The 24,452-nt window shown below is 32.3% G+C and overlaps 1 protein-coding gene across 6 annotated transcripts in view; it reads left to right on the forward strand.

Annotated features, from left to right (window-relative positions):
* The first annotated feature begins 1,111 nt into the window (after nucleotides 1-1,111).
* Nucleotides 1,112-24,452, forward strand: part of LOC143233776 (lethal(2) giant larvae protein homolog 1-like) — a 36,274-nt gene continuing 12,933 nt past the window's right edge. Inside the window, exons 1-18 of one of the 6 annotated variants that reach the window (XM_076470421.1) lie at nucleotides 1,112-1,496; nucleotides 3,816-3,924; nucleotides 5,202-5,299; nucleotides 7,480-7,561; nucleotides 8,511-8,620; nucleotides 9,402-9,542; nucleotides 10,758-10,914; nucleotides 11,588-11,714; nucleotides 13,559-13,613; nucleotides 14,219-14,373; nucleotides 15,189-15,406; nucleotides 17,036-17,251; nucleotides 17,407-17,559; nucleotides 20,363-20,538; nucleotides 22,032-22,120; nucleotides 22,381-22,519; nucleotides 22,702-22,907; nucleotides 23,328-23,444. In XM_076470421.1, coding sequence (XP_076326536.1) covers nucleotides 3,841-3,924; nucleotides 5,202-5,299; nucleotides 7,480-7,561; nucleotides 8,511-8,620; nucleotides 9,402-9,542; nucleotides 10,758-10,914; nucleotides 11,588-11,714; nucleotides 13,559-13,613; nucleotides 14,219-14,373; nucleotides 15,189-15,406; nucleotides 17,036-17,251; nucleotides 17,407-17,559; nucleotides 20,363-20,538; nucleotides 22,032-22,120; nucleotides 22,381-22,519; nucleotides 22,702-22,907; nucleotides 23,328-23,444 — 2,323 coding nt within the window. In that variant the 5' untranslated portion in view covers nucleotides 1,112-1,496; nucleotides 3,816-3,840. Of the gene's footprint in view, nucleotides 1,497-1,676; nucleotides 2,110-3,815; nucleotides 3,925-5,201; nucleotides 5,300-7,479; nucleotides 7,562-8,510; nucleotides 8,621-9,401; nucleotides 9,543-10,757; nucleotides 10,915-11,587; nucleotides 11,715-13,558; nucleotides 13,614-14,218; nucleotides 14,374-15,188; nucleotides 15,407-17,035; nucleotides 17,252-17,406; nucleotides 17,560-20,362; nucleotides 20,539-22,031; nucleotides 22,121-22,380; nucleotides 22,520-22,701; nucleotides 22,908-23,327; nucleotides 23,445-24,452 lie in introns of those variants that run through there. The other 5 variants (XM_076470422.1, XM_076470423.1, XM_076470425.1 and 2 more) reach the window with 5 other exon arrangements.

The following is a 24,452-nucleotide window of genomic DNA, read 5'->3' on the forward strand; positions in this document are numbered from 1 at the left end:
TTAACTGGTTATAATGTTATTGTACATGTCACTGGTTAAGGTATATTTGGAATATTGTATTCATTCGCGTGCTCCTTACCTTAGGAAAGACATTGAATTGTTAGAAAGGGTTCAAAGAAGGGTTACTAGTATGGTGCCAGAGATGGAAGGGTTGTCATATGAGGAGAGGCTGAACTCTCTCAAACTGTTTTTTTTTTTTAAAGAAGAATTAGGAGGGATCTTATTGAGGTGTTTAAGATTGTAAAGGGATTTGATAAAGTTGATGTATTACGTTTTTCACACTTAACAGTGAGAACAGTAGTATTATGGGACACAAACATAAATTGTTGCGGGGTAGGAGTCATCTGCAGCTAAGACAGTTTTATTTTTATAACAGGGTGGTTAACTTCTGGAACGGGTTTTCTTTGGATGGAACAACTGAGATGGAGCAATTAGTCCTTTGTTATCCCAGAACGTTCTCGAAGGAGAATATCCACAACTATCAGTAAGTGCAATTCGTAAAAAACCCACCTAAGTTCAATTCTATTGTCAAGTTTTCTTACCTGGATTTCTGTTTGATTTTTTAGAAAAAAACTAACAACAATTTCCTGTCAAATTACTTACTTTTTTCAGTATACTATGATACAAATAATGCAGCTATTTGACTTATATTGGCCCGGCATGGTCATGTGGGTTAAAGCGTGCGACTCGTAATCTGAGGGTCGCGGGTTCGCATCACCGTCGCAACAAACATGCTCGCCTCTTCAGCCGTGGGGTCGTTATAATGTGTCGGTCAGTCCCACTATTCGTTGGTAAAAGAGTAGCCCAAGAGTTGGCGGTGGGTGGTGATGACTAGCTGCCTTTCCTCTAGTCTTACACTGCTAAATTAAGGACGGCTGGCGCAGATAGCTCTCGAGTAGCTTTGCGCAAAATTCAAAAAACAAACAAACGAAAACAATTTGACTTATAATTAATTATTTACTAATACACCAGTATATCGTACAATATGAAAATATTATTGAACTTCCATTAATTATCTATCATAATTTAGCTATAAATTTGACAATTCAAACTAAATACGATGTTTTAATGTTTCCATTAAGCATTAAAACGATGAAATTTTAAAATAATATTTGTATTTAATAAATATTTTATTGTTTGTAAACGTGGCTGACAGATTTTTTCACGTGACTATTTGTAGAATATACTCTTGGGCACAGGAAATGTGTGAAAACAGCATAAAATGTGGAATTAAGATTTGTATAAATCTTTGTATTGAAATAACTGAGATGCAATAACGTTATTTAGAAGTTGAGATTTGTTGTAAATGTGTATGCTACTGCTTAATAGAAATAATTAAGAATTAATATTTTATTCTATGTAACCCCCCAGTTCAAAGGCACCATATAATACTAGGACTAGGATAAGACGCTGTCATACCAGCTGGGTTGTCGCTGTTATGAGTTTAGTCACTCCCTATGCAATTAATATTAAAATAATAGGTACGTAACCGATAGGTGAGTTGGGTTTTCTTCACGTTGATTATTATTATTGTTCTTTAGCGGTTAATGGTAGCTAAACTTCGTTTGGCTTAAAAATATTTTTCAATTTAATTTAAGAATACTACCCATTTTTACGTTGTGACAGCGCGTTTGCGAGTCGTGTCAATAGTTTATGACAACGTGAGTGTCTAAGCCTTTCAGTTGTAGTTGAACTTTTATTTGGTTTTATTATGTTGAAGTTCTAACTTTTATTATTGTACGTAACGTTTGCAAGTTAGTTGCGCTTAATTGTTATTAGTTAATAGATTTTTATGTTTCTTTCGGATTGTTCAGTCAATGTAAACGTGTAACAAAAGTTTGAGATAGCCGGCGTAGTCCTGGTAGTAGTAGTAGTAGTATGACTACTAAATTCAACTAGTTATGAATTGAGTCCCAGTGTTTGGCGTAGCAACGACCTCTAGTTATTTGACTCCTCTTGTCTTTGAGATAAATACGTTTAACCTTAGCTTAACCGAAGTGTTATCAAAGTTAGTTGGTGCTTATGATTCATAATATATGGGTGGGTTTACGTTTAGATTTAAGAAAATATCTTTTGATTCAGTTGCAGCATTAACCCTATCGTTTCCAGGTAAGCTATCTCTCATAGGTAGCCAATACTCAGTTCTGTAGTACATGAAATACGTAGTAAGTAGTATACAAGCTACGACAGTGAAGCCAAGCTATTTGTTGTGACGATAGTGTTAATGTTAAAACTTTTATGCCTTTAACTAGCCCTAAGAGGAAATGTAATGCTAATTGGTAGTAACATAATATTAAATTGCAATTGATTGATAGAGAATTAAAATGAGGAAAATGAGCATTGTATTTTTGTGGGGAATGTGTAAATATTGTTATCCCTTAGCAGGCCATGTACAGTAATTCTTAACTATTGCTACTTTTAGAGCTATGTCAAGTATCATATTTGAAAATAAACTGTAAACATGTATTTTATATTTACCCTAATTCTATACTTAATTATAAGCCAAACTAAAGCTAATTTGTTGATATTCTGGAACTTTTTTTTTGAAGTTGTAGAAACATTCAATAAAATTGAAGTTAACTTTTGTATAACATGGTATTGTTATGCCTGTATCTTCCAATTCCATGTATTTGTAATGAGACTGGTCATCTGTACAGACATGTCATACCTAAAGGAAGTAACTTTTTTATCTTGAATAAGTGTTATACTTTTATTATACTGTTCCAAGTTAAACAGAGCAATAAACTTACTAAATAAAGTATTTCCAAAATGGCTCAAACTGCAAATATTTTGTATCAAATTATACAGACAAGATTATAACTAACAGTTTGTCTGAAATTATTTATATTTTGAACTTAGCCTTTCAAACTGTAATAAAGAAAAGACAACATTGTTTGTTTTTTGAATTTCACACAAAGCTACTCAAGGGCTATCTGTGCTAGCCGCCCCTAATTTAGCAGTGTAAGACTAGAGGGAAGGCAGCTAGTCATCACCACCCACTGCCAACGCTTGGGCCACTTTTTTACCAATGAATAGTGAAATTGACTGTCACTTATAACACCCCCCCCCAGCTGAAAGGGCGAGCATGTTTGGTGAGATTGGGATGAGAACCCGTGACCCTCAGATTGAGTTGCATGCCTTAACATGCTTGGCCATGCTGGGCTAAAGATAATATATTGTGTAGTAATATATTCATTATTGCTTATGAAGATGGGTATATATTTTTTGGCCTAAATTTTGTCTTAGATTTTTCGCAATGAGAATTGGTTATATAAAAAGCTCTTATTTTGAAAGAAAGTTTTAAGTTTGAAAATATTATAGCATACCTTTTTTAAATGATTTTGTATAATGAAGAGAAATCCATTAGAAGCAAGCTCACTGTTTAATTATTTCAAAGGACTTAAAGTATTTTAAAATTGCAAAGTGACATATTTGTGTTTAATGTTTTGTAAATTATGGACTGGAAAGAATGTCTTGTATTGAGGTCATAGTTAATAACTTGCAGTATTGCTATAGTAACATAATTCAAATTTAATGGATGGGTAAATGATTTTTAATGTCTAAATTATTGATGTTAGGTGTAGTTTATCTATGTAGTAATGGTTACTGGTCACTTTCTTTCAGGTTTTAAAGCACAAAAGATTTGGTTAATTAATTTAATTGGATTTCTATTTACAGGACTTGTAGAAGAGTGATTATAGTAAATTCTTGTAGTTTCTTGTCATTTGTAGATGTTTTTACATCATGGCATTTAAACTGTCAATGTTAAGTATTAAACTTTAGGTTTGGTGTTTTAATTTTTTTACAACTTTTAGTGTATCAAACTACCGTTAAAGAAACATGTTCAAGTTTATCAGAGGAAAGGGGCACCACGTAAATGTCGAGAGACAAAAGCTCCAGAAAGAATTGTTTTCATACAAGGAGGTACGTGCTTATCTTTTCATGTATCTTGGGGAAAAATAAAACGGTACGTTGCATCTCAAAAACAACCCTCTACTTAACATTTCTAAGTGACTCTTGTCAATTTCATGAGGGTCTTGTGACAATATAAAGAACCTTGTATTATAACTTGCTAGGCTGTTCTTTAATATATCTAGAACATTGTATCTAACCTTTATGTAAACCAATGTGTGTGTCATATTGCACTTTATTGCTCAAAATAAAAGACATAAAGGCCAAAATGCATTTATCCAGATAAAATAGTTTTATTACTGTCTGCCCATAGTGATTTTATTGGTGGAGGTGTAATGGGACAGTGAGGGAGGTGTGTACTGAGTGTGGTGTCACAATTCTAAAGTAAGGTGTGATCACCTAGCTTAGAGCTGTGTAAACTTTGAAAGTAAAAAAATAATTTAATTTCTAACTTAAATTATTCCTGAATTAAGCTATTTTGGTATATTATCACTGTTTTTAATAAAAAAAAAATCTTTGGTTTAGTTTATACATTTCATTTTGCTTTCAGTACAGACTAACAACAATATTAGGTTTATACTTTTGTTTCTAAGTGACATGACATAACCTACTGTTGGAATGCAGTGTTATTAAAATGCATTGACTGTTTTATATATAATATAGATTAGAAGTTAATTGATTTTTACCAATAAGTATTACATCAATACACCACAAATTAATTTCATAAATTAACTTAATTTGCATTGGCCCACAAAGGAACAGATATTTTACTAGTTTGACTACACTTCAAACTTCAATGCCTCTTTGTTGGTCATTCTTGGTGTGTGTGTGTGTGTGTGTGAGAGAGAGACAGAGGCATATGCAGCCAGATGTATTATGGCTGTAAAGTTTCAGTAAGTTAGTACTCTGTGAAACTACTATATAAAAGGTATCTTTTTAACTACATTAATATTGTCTGTAAACTGTAAGTAGATGTATAAAAGATGGAACATAATTATACTTTAAATTAAAAGTAACTATGTCCCACCAAGATTGTACAGTTTTCCATACAAAAGTTCTTTTTTTGTGTATCCAACCCTCATTTTTAAAATCCAATCTTATCCTAAAATGCTTAAATGTAACTGTTGATCGTATTCAACCTATATTTAGTAGTGGTGTGTGTGTGTGTGTATGAGGTCCTGTTTTTCTTTTTGAAAGCTTTGATATATTTTAAAATATGACTATTTGCACATATCTTAAACATGTGCAAAATTAAGGATACTTTATAAATAATATCCATGGTTTTACAGCTTCTTCTGCATGGCTTTACCCACCGACCAAGTTCTTTTGCTTGGGATCCAAAATTGAATTTAATAGCGATTGGAACTCGTGCAGGATTTATTCGAATGTATCCTTACTGCTCATAGATAAGTAGTGTAAAGTAAGTTTGATTGCATAGTTCCCTGGGCTTGTTTTAAAATGTTGTATGTGAATACTTGATGTTACAACCTGAATTAGGGATGCTTTTCATAATTTTTTTAAAACTTTTGTAAAGCTAACGTGTAAAAATTGTAATTAAAGAAAATTTATTCATTTTTAGTTTCTTCTTTTATGTTAAGTGTAATTTAAATATTAAGTTTACTGTAGTTTAACTATATCAATATTTTAGTGTTTTTGTTGGGTATTTCAAGGCAGTCACATTATTAAAAATGTTTGATTTAAATGACTACATAAACAAATGTACACAAATTTAGCACTAAGCATTAATGTTTGTATCAACAATTCATTAATTAAAACTGATTTCAAAAACTTTCTACTGGTATTTGAGGAAAGGTAGATCATGTTTATTATGGGTTTACCATGGTGGTTGAATGGACAGTTTCTTTATAGGTCTGAGTCAACCACTTACCAGGACTTTAGTATTTGATTTTCTTTTGTGATTTATAAGTGAAGTAATTGTCTTTATATTCAAGTTTTGGAAAAACTAAGGGGCTTAATTTGAAACAATCTCAATTTTTTTTTTATGATGGTATCTATTATCTAAAGGCTTGTAACACTCAAGTTATTAATCTAAGTAACTTTTCTAGTAGTTTAACTGTTGGTGTTTTGTAAGTTCTTGTTTTTAATTATGAAAGGTTCTGGTGTTAATGTAAGACAGGTCCTGAAACAACTTATTGTTCATGCATTGGAAACACTTCTTTTGTTAAAACAGCACAAATGTTGGTTTGTTTTCTTAATAGAATCTGAAACTTACTATTGAGATTTAAGTCTCAAATTTTGATTTTTTTTTTGTTCTTGAAATTTAATATATATAGGTATTTAAAATGTACACTTCACATCTAGTGTTTTTGTAGGTAGAACAAAGCTGGATAATGTACTACACAAGTTCTGTTTTCTAATAGAAAAACACTTTGTTTTTTAATGAGGTATCTCTGCAGGTAACTGCTGCTACTGCCTATTTTGGGATTGTGTATGAATTAGGGGTTAGGGTGCTCTGACTTGAGGGTTCATGGTTTAGACCTTTACCACAACACTTTGAAGTTGTGAGTGTACTGTTGTGAAATCTCTCTTCAGTTAAACAAGAGTAGACAGTAAGTGCTGTTTACTAGCTATCACCTTTTTCATAAAGGTGATGAGAGGTCCCTTAGTTTGGAGAATGTTTTGTGAGTAACATTAATTACTCTAGGTTCCTGTCTTGTGGAACTAGGAATCTGTGGCTTGTACCTAGTTAGCATGGTCATCCTCCACACTTTAAGAAGGAACTACAAGTGATGATAAAATCCTGTTAGTAAATATGACAAGAACATTAGCAAGTTTGTGTCATTGACTAGCTACCTTCACTTTTCTCTATCACTGTAATCTAATATCATTTAAAATTTATTTATTAAAGAACTGAGTACTAGTTTTCTGTAGTTTATTTTGACTGTTCATGAGTTGTGAGAGATCCCTGGATTTGTGGTTACTTGTCTTTTTTTTTTTTTTTTCTTCTTCTTCACGGATGACTGCTGTCATCCAGATTCAGTTAGGAAGTCAGTTCAAGACAACTTTTATAAACATCATTTCAAAGTTGGAAGCGGCCATAATTTACTTGAAATAACATTTCCCAAGTTTATTTTTTTTTTCTGGTTTGTTAGTTCTTTTGAATTACTGTTATAGTTTAAAATAAATTAATATTTCTTTTAATTTAATGATTAAGTATTATTCTATTAATTCTTGCCAGATTCTGGTTTGTAAATGACTGGTTTAAAATAGATAAAACTTGTACTTTTGTAGTTAATCTAGTTTCCACAGTAACAGTTGTTTGCATAATCTGATGACATAAATAGTACTTGAACTAGTACTGTTTGTATTTCGTGTGGTCCTGATGATATCTGAAATCAAGCTGAAGCCTATGCTGGTATTGGATATAGATGTGGTTGACATGTGATTACTCATTCTTTTTATTTTCCCTCAAATGATTAGAATTATAATAAATATCAAAACAATAACTTTTGTAAGATGTTTCTAGCAGTGTTTGAATCTGTTTTTTGTTACACATAAATGTATGTGTAGTACATCTTGAATGAATGTCTTACATTAAACTATCAGCTATGGGACCCCAGGAGTTGAGTTCTATGGACAACATGAAGGAGAATGCTGTGTCACTAATCTCTTCTTCATTCCTAATTGGGTATGGCTAGCATTTTTTCATATTTATGATCATGTTAACAGTTGGTAAGGACTAGAATAACTTCTCTGTTTTTGTGTAACACTTTGTAATTTGAATTTGAATAGATGCAATAAGCTGCACAATGTCCTAACAGTTATCAAATAACTTTTGTCTGGTTATGATTATTATACTTTAGTCATTGAACCCTGACCTTCAGAAGCAGGTTCCATTTCATGTTTTATAAGTTTCGGTAAGATAAATATATACAAGCTATCCTCAGCTACATCCAGTATAATGTAATGGTTACAAACATTTAGTATTTTTGCATTTTGATTTCCTTCTGCATCTAACTTGTGTAGTATGTTTTAAAACTAAATTATACTTGTAAGTTTCATTTTAATTATTTAACTGACTGATCCACTGAGTGTATATTCATGAACAATTGCTTTTGAGGTTTGTTAGTATTCATGGTGTTAGACAAAGTGCACTGTTGGTACTAGATGTAGCAGATGCTGTGCCATATTACTATACCTTTGTGTTTATTTTTAGTTGTACCCACTGTGCATACTTTGACCAGTTGCACATTTTTTTTCATGCAAGTTGTTTAATTATTCTTCATACAGTTCTAAAACATAGCTTCATCCTGCAGGATATCAGAATAATTACCACATTGATAAATGTGGTAACATCTTTTTATCTATAGTTCTGTATACAATTGTATAACTTGTAAAGGTCCAGATAATTTTTCTCAGAAGTGTATTAAAATATTATATTAAAGCGGTGTTAAAGAAAAGTTGCCTCCAAGTTCTGGTTATATACTTAGTGGTTGAAACAAAAGATTGAATTAACAAGACTTCCAGAGTAAAATATCTATTACTAGCCTTCTATAGCTGTAACCAGGGTATTTTACTAAGCCATGTAATAATTGTAGGTTTGTAACTATGACTTGAAAATAAACTTTTGTTTTTAGGGTCGTCTTATCAGTTTGTGTGATGATAATTCTCTTCATCTGTGGGAGATCAACACATCTGATGGAGAATCTTATTTAACAGAGGTGAAATCCTGCTCTTTAGAAGAAAGGTAAGAGAATGAAACTAACTGTAAAATGTACCTTTTTAACTTTGTTTGTACCTGTGTGGGTTGCACCTATACCATTGTCATGATCTAAGGCTATTTTGAAAGGTCAGTTTCTTCATGGATAGTTTTCCACTTTTTGCAATTTTTAACTTGTATCCTAAGTGGTTACTAGTAAAATATGTAAGTGTCAAATAAAGTGAATGCTAATATAGTTATCTATGTTGATATATAAAATTAAACTTGAATATTTTCTCTAAAATTTCAATTTTTTAAATGTTTTTCTTTCAAACTTTTCTTGTAAAAGTTAATGTTGCAAAACCAGAAATTGTCAAAACTAAATCAAATTGACTTTAAACCTAGGTACTATTTTGTAAGTATTTAACCACTGTGCTTGAAACTAAACATTTAACATGTTAAAACAAAATTGAGGTATCTGTAATGCCCCTGACATCTGAAAGGGTTAAAGATGTATGTGAATATTTTATACACAACACATGTAAATGTATTTTGTCAAGTGTTTACTAAAGTGTTTTGTTTTTTAATAAACACTTCAACTTGTAACTTTTGTTTTAATATACAAGTATTCCTACTATTTTATTTGGTTTACTCCTGTTAACTGTTCTTACTTTATTTTCTGTATTAATGTATTTCTAGCTGACATTTTATGTGTTGCATTAGCTACACTTAGGTGACAATTACATTTTCTTCGATCAATGAATGCATTTAAGATTTTTTTTTATTAAAATGTACATGGCATAATCTTAATTGGTTCTACCTTCTCTAGGTTGAAGATATCCAGCTGTTGTTTACTGTCTCATGGACAAAACCTTCTCATTGGTACAGAGGGAGGTAACATTTACCTTCTGGATGTCAAGGCTTTTGAGATGACAGAAGATATCATTTACCAGGATGTTATCATGCAAAAGTGAGTTTTACTGCACCAAAATACTAGCCCCAAACTCTCCTAAGAATGTGTAGCATTAGTGATGTATAACATCATTTAGATGTATCTTTTATTTTCAGTTAAATATGGGACTGTTTACCATATCTATTTTCAATAAATTCATTGTAGACTAAGTTTTTACCTTTTATAGATACATTTTAAATAAGCCAGCCTCAGATTTTACTCCTGATTTGTACACTTTTAGAATCTTGTCTGTTTCCTTTAGTAGTTTTCTGTTTGTAATTACTGTTTTTGTAAGTTTTTAACACCCTACCAGGTGTTAAAAAAAAAAAAAAAATCAGTTCTGTCTCAGGATGGATATCTCTCAATTAAAAAATGAATTGTTTAAAATAAGTATCACTGTCCAATACTCCAGGCTATTGGAAGAATGCAAGTGTTTGTGTATTTTGTAATGAGTGTTTACTGATATGAAACTTTTGAAATAATTCTGAGCTATTATACAGCCATGTATACACATTAATAATAGTTGATTTTGAAGTTAAGTATGGGTCGTATTATAGTAGACAAGAGTTGAAGATTTGTGAGTTTTATATACAATATACACGTATATATAGAGATCTATTTGATAATTCCTGTTCATAGTCATGACAATAAACATGATTTAAAACTGTATTAGCTATGTTTTGCCAAACGTTAGTGAAGTACCCATGATACTGTAACTTAGACTAGTTAGTTTTACAAAATACAACTAAAGTTGTCATTTGTAAGGTTAGGGAGCCACCTGAATGCTTAGTAAGGTCTTAATGCTTGTAATATTGTCTAACCCCAAAACCCTGGACTAGATGTAATAGTATTTGGATAAAATCTTCATCTGTGATGAGAAAACCAACTTGTAGAGAGAATTGTATATTTAAAGAGCTGGAATGGGTAGAGAAGCCACGATGACCGAAGAAGGTTGAAATGTTGTTCACTCTTCTATTAGTGCCTTCTCTATCCATTCCAGACATTCTTTAAATATATAAAACTCTTTATCTCCATTAATTTAAAAAGTGCTTACTGGTGTTAACTTTAACTGGAATCTTAACTGTCACAAATTTCTGCTACTAGCAGAAGGGACAGAGGCAGTGGGCTTTAGTAATGAAAACTGCCTACTGTATATAGAGTAAATAACATTGGAAGTCTGATATGTGGAGTCTCACTGTTTGCCACCTATGCAATTTTTTAAATTTTGCCTAGTGTTTCTGATGATTACAAGTTGAATCCTGGAGCTGTTGAAGGGATAGCTGAAAGTCCATCCAATCCTAATCTTATCTTAATTGGTTATAATCGTGGACTGATGGTTTTGTGGGACCTAAAGGTCCTGGCTGCAGATAAAATCTACACAGGAAGTCAGGTGAGCAAAGTTAAATTCTTTGCTTTCACTGTTCTTAAAATGTTAGTTTATTTTTGGAGATAATGCTTCTGTGATTAAGATGTTGTTGATATAAAACATCCTACACTGTTTTTACTTTTGAATTTTTGTTTAACTTATATTAATTCCATTATTTTTATAGTGCTGTTTGAAGTAACCTCTTTGCAATTAACGTATTTGATTAGTTTTTAAAACAATTTATGTATATGTAAGTAACCCTAATTCTCAGATTCTATTAAAACGGGCTTTATGTAATAGTGAAATGTTTCATACACACTAAACATTATCAGGAAACTTACCCTTAAATGATAGAGATATTGTAGGTAGTTTACTCTTGGTGAGAAACTAACCTTATCTTAAACAACTTGTACAATTCATAGTGGTGGTATTATTTTGTTGGACTACATCTACTTGGACTTTCTAAGTGGGCTGTTTTGAATCTAGTTTGGAGGTCTTAATTAGGTTACTTAACTGTGCCTTTAGAAAAAAAAGGAAAACCAGATGTTGTCTGAAGGTTCAGTGCCAGAGAATGATGTTATTGGCTCATTAAACGTATCAGTTTAACCTCCTGTAATGGGAGTGTTAAGAGTACATTGCTCGGTTAGTTAATCCCGTAACTAATGGATAAAATAATGTAAATGTGTATTTTTCTCAGCAATTGGAGTCTGTTACCTGGTACAGGGATGGCACAAAATTTATGAGTACTCATAATGATGGAAGCTACATTCTGTGGACTACTGCTGATTCTTCCAAGCCCTGCGAGAATCCTAAGACACCTTACGGTTAGTAATGGAATAAGTCCAATCAGAGATGTGATAACTAGGTATTATTGACTCTAGGTAACTAATGTGAGTGCTTAGTTTATCAAAACATTTTTAGTGTATAAATCAACTTGGGTGACCATTCTGAATGCTGCTCTGTGGTAATGAAACCTTGTAAATAAGACTTTTTTTTTTTTAAATCTTAATGCTATTGACATGCATCCTTTTAATCACATGTTGCAAGATTTTAATCATTTTCAGAAGTTAACTTTTATATGTTACACCAATTAATAACAAAATCGTAGTTCATAATTTAAATTTTAATAATATACAAGTTTTTAGTTACTAATTTTATGTGGAAATATTTGAAAAAAACAATCTTAATTTTCCTTAGTATCATGCACCTTACACTTTTTCTAGGCATCTCCTTATTTCATCCACCATCCCATCAATATACATTTCAGTGTAAATTAACTATCAAACTGTCAGTGAGTGGACAACCCATAATTTTTTAACCTTTAATTTTGTTTATTTACAGAGCTGCCAAATTGCACTCCTCTTGCCATATCTACCAGTTGCATCTTTCTCAGAATTTAAGTTCTATCTTGCAGTTAATTATCTGTAATTAATGGAAAGCAAAGTTTTTCTATCAAATGATGTATTATATAGCATTATTTTTTGCACAATAAAAACCAAACAAATTACAGTACAAGCTTCATTCCCAGAGGAAAGATAATAACAAACTTTAAATTTGTAATGGCTCTTGTCAATTAAAGCCAGAAAATTGAGAACTATGAGAAATTGTGTACTTTTCTGTTTTGCATGATGTCACTAGTTGTCATTTAGTGCATTATTTAGTTAAACTTGTATAATGCATCAATACCATTAGTATTGTGGGGAGAATATATTTGTCTTATTGACAGGAAGAAAAGATTTTTGCAAGTATTTTCTTGTTTACTAAGATAGAAGTAACTAAAATAATGTTAAGGTAAGATTAAGTAAATAAAATGTTTTTGGGAGGCATCTATGTGAGCAGTTTATGGATAATATAATTCGATAGCATAACGTGTCCATGTTTTCTTGGAGCAAATGGTAGTTTGGAGGGCAATAAATAAACTATAAACAGATGGCTACTGTGAGTACCTTAAAGCTACTTAGTATGAAAATTCTAATTTTGTTAGAATTTGAAGTTTAAAAAACTAAAGGAAATTTTAGTTTTGTTTTGTTATGGTTACAGGATTGGTCATACTGACCAATATTGTATAGTTAGGGTAGAGAAAATAACAAATCAGTCTTAAAAACATTTTTTAAATTTATTTAGGATGTCCCAGAGATTACACAAAATCTGAGATTGTTAAGATGAAGAAAAAAGGTTTTTTAATCTTAACATGGAAATCAATTTGCCCATGGACTATTTAAAACAAATTCTTCATATACCTCTTTATTTTAGTTTAAAATACCTTACTAAAAATGCTTTGTGTGTGAAATACCAATGGTTGCTGAAAGATTTCCAAAGTTTGTGAAGATGTACACACTATACTGAAAGGTAGTGTTATGAAATGTATAAATACTTTAAATGAGTAGGAATTTGTCACATGGTTGATTATCAACTAGGCTTATTTTAAGTTTTAATGATATTGTTTGGGGGTCTTCAAAGCTCTGATGTTATTAAACTGGTTGTTATTTTGGTGATTGGGTAACATTTTGGTATTAAAAGTGAAAACAATAAGACATTTTTAATATAGTAGTACAATATACCTCTACAGAACTTGTAACACTGGTGTCTTAATAGTGTGTGATAATATCACTAAACTGGTTGTCCTGTTTCAGCTTTGGATAACAGGAAATCAACTATTGTTTTTCAGGTCCTTTTCCATGTAAAAGTATGAACAATATCCTATGGCTGTCTGTGAAAGAAGAGTAAGTGGATATTTACTAAGTTACAGTAAACTTGATATGAAAGTGATTTAATATTTTAGACGAAATTTATTTTTACTTTAAGTTCTGTGGGAAGGTGTTAATTCAATTTGAACTTTAATGCATTAGGAAAATAAAATCAGAAGATAAACTGGTTATTTGAAGTGTAAAGGTAAAAACAATTTTAATTTTTCTAAATTTCAATTTAAGTACCGATTTACTTCATAGTATAAAATTGGTGGGGTTTTATCCATAAAATAACCTGTTTTTATGGTAAGGGTTGAAGAGAGTAGCATTCTTCAGCAACTAACTGTAATTTTGTCTTTTTAAATTTTTAGGTTTGTGCTTCTCCATAAATTAAATTACTAAATTGGTAATGATTGAAGCAGTACCCATCATAACAGTTGTAGATGCTGGTCTCTCCTACAATACTGAAGAAACAGGATTGTCCTAAAACAGTTTATTAAATGACATCAATTTTCAAAAAAAAAAAAATTGTGTAATACAATGAAGCAGAAAAGTTACCTTTTATCATAATATTTTGTATACAAGTATGGTGGAAGCTTAGTATTAGTATGTAGCTGTTTGAAGAATTTTATTTCTTACAGAGAGGATTTTATCATATTTTCTGGGGGTATGCCAAGGGCAAGTTACGGAGATCGTCACACAGTAACTATCATGAAGGGAGATAGTCATCAAGTTTTAGACTTTACTTCTAATCTAGTTGACTTTATAGCCATCACTGACACCTCTCCTGATGCTGGTATGTTAATATGAAATGTCTTTGTTGTAAAGTTGAATAGAATTCATGAAGCTACTAGCTTCCCAAAATACATACCAAATGCATCTACTTTTGTTTATAGATCAAGTAAAAATACAATTTTCACGTCTTCTGTCATTATTACCTTGCTTTAGAGTATCTTAAGACAATATTAGTGTTAATGTTCTTTAACAAATATCACTTTTTTACTTTCCGTCTTTGAGCCAGCATCACACTGTTACTTGTAATATTTTTATGTAACTTCTGTGTGTGTGTGTTTGACAATTTTCCTGCTTACTTTCCCTGCTGTGTGCACCCAATTAATCTTTTTGTGCACCACCAGTATACTGAATTACTGCAGAACTCTAATGTCACTGGCCCACCAATTCTTGTGTGGGTGATACTTTGTTTCATAATTAATTTACCAGTTCTCACCTTAATGTTGTGTGTTTTTGGTTATGTTTTTTGCATCATAAATAGACTTTTGTAGTATCGTTTTTGTATTCTATTGAGGTGTCTGAACCTTTTTCTATTGTATAATTCTATTCTGTAAGCTTTTTATTGATAAACATGTCTTAAGTTCTATAAAATTTAACTTTTGATCTAGAAATATGAAGATTAAAAAATGTTTCTCTTCTCAGTTTTACAGCTCAATAAATGGTTAATTTGTTTCAAAGTTTGTTTACAAAACTGTTAACTGTATTATAATTTGTGTTCCCCTGCTTTGAGTACGTATTGTTTTACTTTCATGTTATTGCTTTTTGACTTTTTGTTAATTAAATTGTTCTGTTCTAAATAACCCTTTTTTTTTTTTTTAGTGTTTGACAATCCTCAATCGCTACTGGTTCTTCTAGAAGAGGAGCTCGTTGTCATAGATCTAGAAACTAAAGGCTGGCCAACTTTCTGCCTGCCTTACTTGTCGAGCCTCCACACATCTGCTATAACCTGTACCCATCACTGCAGCTCCCCACAGGATCTGTGGGACAGAATTGTAGCTGCAGGCAATAAACAGATTAAACATCAGTACTCCACCAAAGTAAGTGTTAGTTCATTGTAAGGGAAGGAAAATGTTGAAATTTACAATAATGTTCTACTAATTTTTAGTAAAAATACTTGTTCCTTATACTTGAACAGTTGTTTGTTTTTTTTATAATCATTGGCTTAATATTTCATAAACCCTTATCATAATTTGACAAGATTTTAAAACTATTAGTTATGTGGAAAATCTTTTTTTTTTTCTTAAGACAACTGTTAAAACAATAAGTACCTTGAAAATATCATGAAACAAGTTTGGAAGAGTTTTGTGTGGCAACCTTATTTTCAAAAATTAACTTGTCTAGAAACTTGTAATTTTTACTGTAATGTATATTGGGCATATCTTGAAATGCAAATCAAGACACCTTGGATTTCTAAATCCATTAGATGCTGTCTAGCCATAACTTATTCACTTCTTGTGAATAAGACTTGGTATTAATCTGTGTATCCACTTAGAAATGCAAGTACCAGTGTAAAGAAATATAAGTAAAGTGGAATTATAAGTATATAAAATATGTACATCTGTTTGTGTATACTTTGTAAAGAATCCCTGCCATGCCAAATGGCCTCCCCTTTCAGTTGTGGAGCCATTATAATGTGATGGTCAATTTCACTACTCATGGCTAAAAGAATAGCCCAAGAGTTGGCAATGGGTAGTGATGACTAGCTACCTTCCCTCTAATCTTACACTGCTAATTAGGAACTGCTAGAATAGATGGTCCTTGGGTATCTTTGGTTTGTTTGCTTGTTTTTAATTTTGCACAAACATTTAACCTTGGCAGTTGTTAAACATTTGTTTTAAGTAACTGTTTAGGAAAGTTATTTTGTTTTTATGGTTACTACATCATGACGGTACATAGTTTTTTTAAAGTACTGATATCAAAAAAATACACCATCTTAATGATTTACTAGTAAAACTTAACTTTTAAAAGTTAAGTTCTAATTGTTATTGGATAATTATAACTTGCTTTACATTGGAGAGTAAAGTAGTAAGATGGACAGAGCTTCTATAGCATTGACCAAAGACATTCGGTAGGAAGTTAAGACTTGGGAACAAATCAGAGTTGGTAATTTGTTTTTGTTCTTTACATTGGTAAATGTGTACACTTAATTATACCTGGTTTTGAATGATATTGTCCATGAAGGTTTGTATAAGACATTAAATAACTTGGGTTTAGTGAGAACACGAGACCATGGAATATGTGATGGAGATTTTTGTCTTTTTAACATATATTCAAAGTGCATAGGGAAATTGGTTAACTGACTATTTTTTCAATAAATAAAAGTATTACTGTTCTCAGTAAAGTAAAACCTTTTTTCTCAGATCCACACAAGTTTGTGAGTACTGTATTATAAGAACATGTACATGTCTTGGCATCAGCAACTTACCAAGTAAGAAGCATTCACAATATTAGTAAAAATGTTTCTAAAAGTTTAAAAATTACCAATTACTCCACAAGAATAAGTGGTTATTGCTAATTCGTGGTTAAGAGTTCACGATGGATGCTGTGATGAATCTGAGGAGTGGAGAGCTGGTACTAAACCATTTTATTAATATTAAATTACAACAGTTTGCATACCTTTTTAGGTTTTTTATTGAATTCTATGATTTCCTAAAAACTTTCCCTAGGACTGGCCAATCACTGGTGGTAAAAATCTTTTGGAACCACCAACAGAACAAGAGTTGATACTGACTGGCCATGAGGATGGCACCATCAGGTTTTGGGATGCCTCTGGAGTGTGTCTGAAACACTTGTACACTTTAAGAACTGCCAACCTTTTTGAAGGGGAAGAACATGAGGCTTCACCCGTAGAAGAGGGGGAGGAATGGCCCCCCTTTCGGAAGGTTAGTATTTATTTTCTGTAGTTATTTTTCTTCCATAATATTAATTATTTGTACAGCATTTTAAATTGTTTGACTAAAGTTGTTAAGTTATCGTAATAAGTCCTGAAGCTTTAGTGGCTACTTGAAACGTGGAATAACACAAATTTAATTTTCAGATAGGAAATTTTGATCCATATAGTGATGATCCTCGTCTTGCTGTTAAAAAGATAGTTCTTTGTGTCTTGAGTGGGGTTCTGGTTGTGGGAGGAACTGCTGGCCAGGTGATTGTGTTTGAGATAAAAGATGAACCAGTAGAGAAGGAAGTTGAGGTGAGTTACTGTTTTAATTGATTGTTGATTTGTAATAACTTGCCTTGTCCTGTTTGAACATTAAATAGATCATTGTTGTAGAACTTTTAACAAGTATGTCCGGTAAATAAAACCTTTTGGTCTAATAATGGACATGGACCATCTTAAGTGCATAAACAGAGGAAGAAAAAATAAAACAAACCCCTGAAAATCATATGGGGGGGGGGTTTCCTTTCAAGCATTCTTTGTTTCCTACAATCTGTAGAACTTTTGCTAGATGAGTTTGGTATTTATCTGTACATTTCTGTTGCTATTGCAGACAATTCTTATCAGAAGATCAGTACTTCACTCACTCTTAATAGTTAGGAAGTTGGATAAAAACAAATTACTCTCTAACTGCTGGATCTCTATAGTTAACTAATATATTAATTAACAACCATATTCTGTCGCAGCTACTTTTTTCCTATTTGTAATTATAAAGGTGTGGTTGTTCAAATTAGAACAAGGCCTAGAAGAAGGTTGCTATATGTTTGCAGGACAGATGTATAAAACTTTTGTTTTTAGTTTAGTTTAACAATTTGCACATGGTTGTCTTAACCTGCTATCTGTGTTCTACAAAAGTCAAACTTTACTGGTAATGCTCCCTGTGTCTTGAAGGTTGTCTACTGGTCAGTTTTTGAATGTGTAGCAGAAAGATTGTTCCGTTAGTTAACGTAGCATAGTTTAGTGCACCTTATCTGAAACACTGTTCATGGCACCCTTAGTGTCTTGGCAATATTTTCATAGTGCTCATTGGCAAAAAAAATCCTAATGGTTCCATTTATTAACTAGTTAGGTCCAAATAACTTAGTAGCCATTTGAAAGAATAATGCATGCAAATTGAAAGTAAAAACATTTATTTCATTTTTAAAATATTTGCAATTAAGGGGACGTGTGTGCCTGTTGGGCTCTGCACAGCTTCTTAAACTTTGGAATTGGATTGGGTAGTAATCCTAAGCTTTACCACTTAGCAGTGGATATCTATCTTTTACCAATATCCAAAATTCTGCCAAATTTAGTTTTTAAAGTCTTGTTGTACCTTTGCAGAAAGTCTTACTGAGCTGTCTTACATTTTAGATGGTGGCCTTAGCCTTGAATGGGTCTTGGATCCTTGCAAACTTATCTTCTGGAAAGTAAATTTTCAAACCAGTCACTGAGCTATGTTAGGTGCTCCTCAAAAACAGATTTTAGTTCATGAGTCAAATTAACTTCATTGGATGTAACAAACTGCTGCAACAGGGGGGAAACAATTTGCCACCATCTTCACTCTTTTTTTCTTCATCGTGGTAACTTTTTTTCTGAAGGCTAACACCTTCTCTACAAGTTTCACAATGTGCATAATGCTTTCCTGCAGAGAGTGATTGAATGTATTCAGTTTTCAAAAATTATACAGGTATGCTAATTTTGATAAATTAAAATTTATATCCAAGTTTTTGGCACATTTATGTTTTTCTCTTTTTAAGATGAGAGTTGCTGTTAAAATCTAACACATGCAACGGTACATCCCCACAGGAGAGCCACTGTGAGCTGCAGTAGTACAACAAAGATGTGTGCTCAGATCCCATATCCTCACTTTTTTGACTTTACAAAAAGTCTACAAAGTTCACCATTTCAACACACTTTCCAGAACTAAGTGTATTTGGGTGCTATGACACAAGGGCTTCCTTGTGGATTATGCAGTGGGTCCACAGTGGATCAAGAGCTTTTTTGCTTTGTATGAGTGCCTGCAATCTTCCATAACAGCCAGACTTAGAACAACCACTAATGGTACAAATGCTGATGCACTTAATCTAGTCTAAGTTGTTTTGTTTTCACTTATGTCAAGTATCTCAAGTCTTGAGCATTTGTAAAACCAGTTCTTCTGTGATGGTGTAAGGCTTTTTACATTTATGCAACTGTCACCTTGTACGGTACTAGTGAAGCACTGCTTGGTATTTATACTTGTTTTAAAAATATACCTCTTTGTTCTTTCAGTTCTCTTAACTTTCTGGTAAATGTTAGGATAACTGGTCTGTATGTAGCATTTTATTTTACTTTGAAGCATGCACTCTGGAGCCAAAACCTTAACATAATACACACTGCAAACACTCTTCATGATTGACTTCTACTGAGATGAAACCAAAATCTAGATAACTATAGTCATATTTCCATTTCTTTAACTTTGCCACCCTCTTCTCATAAAAAATCTTCATTTCTATGCACAAGGACTAAAATCAAATTCACTGAATTTTTGCTAGACCTCACACTTGATCACAACACCCTTAAGTTATTTCGATTAGCGATGTACCTGGAAAATTGACAAGTATTTATATACAAAATCTAAGAATTGAAAGTTAAGTTACTTATGTAACAGAGTACAAGTAAACAAACATGTCTCAAACATTCAAGAACATCATTGAAAGGAATGTAGTGCAATCTAATGTTAAAACTGAACTACCTTGAGCTAGTATTCCTATGCCATGTCTAACGTATGTCTGTTGTTCGGTTCTCCTCAAAATTGAAGCATCCTGCAGTGCTCATGAGCTTGCAGGTACTGCAGCCTACAGTTTAGGAAACTGGTTTAGTGTAATTTGTTATTATCTACTTAACTTCTAATCAAAGCAAGCTAGACAAAACTAAATATTAAACCAGTAATGAAGATAGTTAAGTACACCATTCTTGCAATAATTAGTACATTGGTTTATTAACATTTAATGAAAGATGAGTGGTAGTAGTAGGTGGTTATTAAAAGATTTCTAGAATTATAGAAATGTTAGCTATGCATAATAGTTTTCTTACTTTTAAGGTCTTTCAAGTAAGTATTGTGGAAGACAGAGAGAACTTTGTATGGAAAGGTCATGATCAGTTGGATATCAAAGGTGGACAACAGAAGTTTGAGCCTGGCTTCCAGCAAGTGGTTATTATTCAGCTAAAACCACCGGCAGGAGTAACGGCTCTTCAACTACATTCTGATTTGGGATTGTAAGTATTTAGATATCTTGCTTCTCTTTATTTAGGTTCAGTGACCTTACATAGTTGGTATTTGTACTTAAGTTTACACTAAAATAGTAGAACTTAGTTGCTTTTAACTCTGGAAAGTTTAAAATTTCCATAATGTTTCATGTTTTTTCTTAGATATACAAACTAAATTAAGGATATGTTAAACTTGTTACCATACATATTACATGAGTATTTCTTATTCAGTCAGGATCTTGCTACAGGGGTTAACTAGCTATCAGTGGTGATCAGGTTGGTCAACCTAATTAATGTAACAAAGTATAAATTTAATTCTGAATATTTTCCTACAAATTAAACTTAAACTTTTTGTTTTAAAGTTGTTGAATGCATCTGAGAACATGTATGACCACTGGCTAGCATATTACTTTTTAAGGTAATTGTTGCTACCATTTCACCCATGTTTGTTAACCTTGTGACAGTTTATGGTAGAAGAAAGTTGGATACAATGTATGAGAATGCTGAATGAGAACTGTAGATCTATGCATTAGAGACCTAGAGGATATGTGTATACAATATATAGTGCATGATGGTTAAATTTTACTTCTAATAATTCTCTAACACATCTGCATAGAACAGATTTGTAATTTTATCAAAAACTCCATAGTTTGTGTATAAAAGTATTAAATTCTCAAATATATTCATTATTCTTGTTCCTATATGGAACTGAGTTATTGGACTGCCCCCCCCCTTTCATGTTAAACTGGAGGAAATATTCCACTTGACTTTCTTTCAAAAGTGGCTAAGATTGTCTGTAACCATACAAACTTTACATCAGGTAAACTAGTACTTGCAGGACAAGCTATTGATTTAAAGCACTATTGTAGAGAAGGGAACTCTGTTGGAGATTTTTCAACATTGGTGTGAACATTCGTTTCATAATGGGCGAGTAGTGTGATTAATGTAAAGGGGGGGGGGCAAAGACGACCTATTTCCAGTTATATTCTGACACCTTGATAGATAAGGTTTCTTCCAAAACATTCTTGATTACTGGTGGTACCAGTTCAAGGAACATATTGGTGACTTAAACAACTGTTATTGCCCAGGAAATAACTGAACCTTTAGCTGTATAAATGCCTTAATCTGTTGGGCATCAGTAGTGAGTAAAAACTGTTCTAATGCATGTTAGTTCCCACTGATTGCAGATGGTAACTATGACTATTTGGTTATTCAAATAGTGTTGTACTTCATATTTTATTTCAGCTTTAGTCGCATATTTTATCTGATAGCTTGGAGTACTTCAATCATAGGTGAAGATTTAAGATGGATGTTGCTAAGTGGCTCTAAGCTTATGATAAAAATGGATTGTCTTTAATGTAATAAATATTTGGTGTCATAAAAGCTTATTTGTCATACTTCAGTAGAATGTTAGTACTGTTGTGTTTTTTGTCATGAAGAACCTTATCTGTGATAAATTTCATACAATATTTGTTTCATAGTTCGCTAATTATTCATTACAGGGTTGCAGCTGGGACATCACATGGGTTGGAATTGTTTGACTATGTTCAGAAACAACATGTCATATCTATGTGTACCCTCAACCGTAATGGTTAGTGACCACAGCATGCTTCTGTAAAACAGTGTATATGGTGAATAGAGAAACAAGCCTTTTTGACATGTATTGTTCTTAAATCTATAGTGGTAAAGATTCATAGTAAAGACATGTTCATAATTTTACTTAAATTTAGTACTAGGTTTGGAATTGGACAATGTGTTTTATTACTATTTTTATATTTTCTGAGATTTACCAGCAGGTGAAAATGTTCTCGACCTGTATGTCTAGTTACAGACTGTATCTACTCTTTGTAGACTTATCGGCAGGTGATACATCCATGACCCGAAGAAAATCATTCAAAAAGTCGCTGAGAGAATCATTTCGTCGGTTAAGGAAGAGACGCTTTCAAGAGGGTAAAAAGGACAAAACCCCTCCTAAATCAACTAGTGAAAGGTTTGAATGTTGTTCATCGAGATATTTTGTATAACATTTATGTGCTAGATATTTGTTTTAATATAACAAACTTTACTGTACAATAATTATGCACTTGGTTTTAGTTTTGTATTTGTAAATGCTATTTCACTTCAGTTGTTTTAAAAAATGCTATTGGTTAAATTTGTTTTTTATTTAAATAGTCAAAAGGATGCAAGTACCACAGGTGTTGAAGTCCAGTCACTTGAAGATCAATCTAAACCAGTAGAACATCAAATAGATGACACCTTAGGATCAGTGGAAAGTGCAGGTAAACCGATAGAACGTCAAGTAGAGGCTAGGGCAGCAGATGACACCTTAGGATCAATTGTCCAATGTCTTTATATAGCCAAGAGTTTTATAGTTAGCTGTGAGTATCAAAATCTGATCAAATTTTTTTTTACTTCTAATCTAGTGTAATGTGGTCAGCTGTGAAAATACTATCGTGTATTTCTCCTTAATAACTTAGTTTTAACAAACTTTTTTATATACTAAACTTTATCAATCAGATATTACAAAAATTAGATGGACTGATGCTACTGGTTTTATTTAACCATTTTGTACTGTCAGTATTTTTATGCAAATATTTCTTAAAGCTGTTGCATTGTTCACCTTTTTATTCTTTTTAGTTATCCTCTTGAATGACACCTTTCAACTTTTGTACCTTCTTTCTTCAGCTACAATTATTCCCATGTTTTTATTTCATGTTTCCAAACCCTTTATTCAGTTAAATTTAGAATTTTTTTTTTTTATAATTCCTTAATGCTGACATGAAGCTTACTTTCTGAAGGTGTAACAACAAACCTAACACTCTGGGCAGGAACAAATGTTGGAACTGTTTATATTTTTACAATTACAATGCCAGATACTGAGAACAGGGGCTCTGATGCTGTTAACTGTCGGCTAGGTAAGCACTGAAACTTAAATGTTAAGTTCATTCAGTATTAGTTGACAAAGGATAGTGTGTGTGTGTGTGGTGAGATTCTTACATTTAGGTTAGGTGATAGCATAGCTAGTAGATAGTTATGTGGTGAAGGTTAATGGGTATTGATGTTGCATATGAGCATGTGTTGAACAAATGGTTTAGGTGTGTTTACATTTTGTTACCTTTTGAATTAAAGTGTATGTTATAAGCTGTATGTTGGTGAGTCTTATTTCAGTGTTTTGGATGTCTCTTTCCTGTTCAGCACATACTTGTAGATTATTGGAAACATTCATAATTATTTTAAATAGTATAAAAACATTAACCAGGGCAGTATTACTATTTGTCAACTGATTCAGTCAGATGTAATATTAATGTTAAAATCCACATTTCAGTTCAAAATGTGATGCAATAACCAAACTTCTCCATAGAATGTAACATTCTTATTAACCTTCTTTCCACAAGCATCACCATCTGTAACTCATAAAGGAGAGGAGAGAATTCTGGTGGTTGAGGGGTTCAACTTCAACACACCACTTTGGCCTCGAATTCCTGTAAACAGGCAGTCTTGTCTGACACTGGTGTTCGGGTATAGTGTTCTCGAAATCCTGGTGTTACTGCAGTGCCCTTAAGGCACTGTAGTGTATCCTGTTGTAGGGCTCCATGGTGGGTGGGGTCAGTGAGTACCTAAAAATTTTCTATTTATTATGGATACTCCTAAAACAAAAATAACACAACTTGCAACCATCAAGAAAAACCCGACTACTGGAAAACGACAACGCATTGATGAATCTGTACAGTCTAACTCACCACTTGAATTTGTCCTGTAGTTCCTGATTTTGCATTCCTTAAGTGACAAACCTCTATGGCAGATGTCCCCATCTTTTATTTAGAAGGGCTTGTTGTCTTCCCTAAATTTGCAAAAACAACAAAAAACTGTTTCGGAGACATCTTACTGGAAACGTCTTCATCACAGCATTCCAAACTCCTGAC

This window comes from Tachypleus tridentatus, chromosome 12, assembly GCF_004210375.1.
Source record: "Tachypleus tridentatus isolate NWPU-2018 chromosome 12, ASM421037v1, whole genome shotgun sequence".
In the NCBI taxonomy this organism is placed as follows: Eukaryota; Metazoa; Arthropoda; class Merostomata; order Xiphosura; family Limulidae; genus Tachypleus; species Tachypleus tridentatus.